Below are 2,500 nucleotides of genomic sequence, written 5' to 3'. Positions count from 1 at the left end.
TAACAGTTCTCGTCTGTCGAAGGAGAAGCAGACCAAAATGCAGCGTGGTGGTTATTCATGTTCTTTAATAAAAATGAACTAGACATGAAATAACAAACAAAACAAAGAACGACCGTGAAAACCTATACAGCCTATCTGGTGAACACAAACACAGAGACAGGGACAATCACCCACGAAATACTCAAAGAATAAGGCTGCTTAAATATGGTTCCCAATCAGAGACAACGATAAACACCTGCCTCTGATTGAGAACCACTCCAGACAGCCATAGACTATGCTAGATACCCCCACTAAGCCACACACCCAACACCTAACAACACACCAAGACAAAACACACCACAATAAACCCATGTCACACCCCGGCCTGACCAAATAAATAAAGACAAACACAATATACTACGACCAGGGCGTGACAATTCCATTGACTCCATTTCAGACATTATAATGAGCCGTTCTCCCCTCAGCAGCCTCTACTGAAGGACTTATATGTCTGTCATATTGAGATATCTAGCTATACGTTAAACCTGATCAATCAAATGGATAGGTGTAAGAAATTATGTTAAATCCAAATGCCCTTAACTAGGTGTCTTTGCTAGACAGAGAGGGGGGGGGGGGAGAAAGGATGAAAGTGAGAGAGGGAGAGGTGGGAAGAGAGTGGAAGACAGATGGAGAGAGAGAAACAGAGAGAGAAAGACAGCAGTGCAAATGTACTTTGGACTTCAGTACTTCAACAACTCTCCTCTTCCAACTTGTTAGGCAATCATACAGTATGTACCTATGGGGGGAAGGATGGCCAGCCACACAGGAGAGTATGTACCTACTGGGGGAAGGATGGCCAGCCACACAGGAGAGAGTTTGTACCTATGGGGGAAGGATGGCCAGCCACACAGGAGAGTATGTACCTACTGGGGGAAGGATGGCCAGCCACACAGGAGAGAATTTATACCTATGGGGGAAGGATGGCCAGCCACACAGGAGAGAATTTATACCTATGGGGGAAGGATGGCCAGCCACACAGGAGAGAGTATGTACCTATGGGGGGAAGGATGGCCAGCCACACAGGAGAGTATGTACCTATGGGGGGAAGGATGGCCAGCCACACAGGAGAGAGTTTATACCTATGGGGGAAGGATGGCCAGCCACACAGGAGAGAGTTTATACCTATGGGGGAAGGATGGCCAGCCACACAGGAGAGAGTTTATACCTCTGGGGGAAGGATGGCCAGCCACACAGGAGAGTATGTACCTACTGGGGGAAGGATGGCCAGCCACACAGGAGAGAGTTTATACCTATGGGGGAAGGATGGCCGGCCACACAGGAGAGTTTAGTACCTATGGGGGAAGGATGGCCAGCCACACAGGAGAGAGTATATACCTATGGGGGAAGGATGGCCAGCCACACAGGAGAGTATGTACCTCTATGGGGGAAGGATGGCCAGCCACGAAAGAGAGAGTTTATACCTATGGGGGAAGGATGGCACAGCCACACAGGAGAGAGTATGATACCTACTGGGGGAAAGGATGGCCAGCCACACAGGAGAGTATAAAAGGTACCTACTGGGGAAGGATGGCCAAATAGACACACAGGAGTGCTGGCCACCTGGAAACACTGGCGCTGAAAGCACTGGCACTGCAAACGCAAAGGCAGCAGTCTCTCTCTTCAAATCCCCTTCGAGACTCCGCTTCCTGCTGAGAACAGGTGACGGGCAGAACCTCCCACCCACACAGCAACCCCCCCCACCCACACAGCAACCCCTGCCCACCCACACAGTAACCCCCGCCACTCCACACAGCAACCCTCCCACCCACTAGCAACCCCCGCCCACCCACACAGCAACCCCTGCCCACCCACACAGCAACCCCTCCCACCCACACAGCAACCCCTCCCCACCACACAGCAACCCCTGCCCACCCACACAACAACCCCTGCCCACCCACACAGCAACCCCGCCCACCCACACAGTAACCCCGCCCACCCACCACAGCAAACCCCGCCCACCCACACAGCAAACCCCGCCCACCCACACAGCAAACCCCGCCCCACCCACACAGCAAACCCCTCCCACCCACACAGCAACCTCCTCCCACCCACACAGCAACCCCTCCCACCCACACAGCAACCTCCTCCCACTCCACACAGCAACCCCTCCCCACCCACACAGCAGCCCCCCGCCCACCCACACAGCAACCCCCTCCCACCCACACAACAACCCCCGCCCACCCACACAACAAACCCCGCCACACCCACACAGCAACCCCCTCCCACCCACACAGCAACCCCTCCCACCCACACAGCAACCTCCTCCCACCGCACACAGTAACCCCCTCCCACCCACACAGCAAACTCCCGCCCACCCACACAGCAACCCCTCCCACCCACACAGCAACCCCCTCCCACCCACGCAGCAACCTCCTCCCACCCACACAGCAACCCCCCTCCCACCCACAATAACAACCCCCGCCCACCCACACAACAAACCCCGCCCACCCACACAGCAACC

The 2,500-nt window shown here is 54.8% G+C and overlaps 1 protein-coding gene across 1 annotated transcript in view; it reads left to right on the top strand.

Annotated features, from left to right (window-relative positions):
* LOC135537916 (uncharacterized) overlaps positions 1–2,320 on the top strand; it is a 10,605-nt gene extending 8,285 nt beyond the window's left edge. The window contains exon 4 of the mRNA XM_064963926.1: positions 1,749–2,320. Coding sequence (XP_064819998.1) covers positions 1,749–2,320 — 572 coding nt within the window. The remainder of the gene's footprint in view (positions 1–1,748) is intronic.
* Positions 2,321–2,500: the final 180 nt, after the last annotated feature.

Source organism: Oncorhynchus masou, unplaced genomic scaffold (genome assembly GCF_036934945.1).
Source record: "Oncorhynchus masou masou isolate Uvic2021 unplaced genomic scaffold, UVic_Omas_1.1 unplaced_scaffold_8712, whole genome shotgun sequence".
Classification (NCBI taxonomy): Eukaryota; Metazoa; Chordata; class Actinopteri; order Salmoniformes; family Salmonidae; genus Oncorhynchus; species Oncorhynchus masou.
Note: the sequence above shows the minus strand (reverse complement) of the source record. Positions and strands in the feature narration are given on the sequence as shown.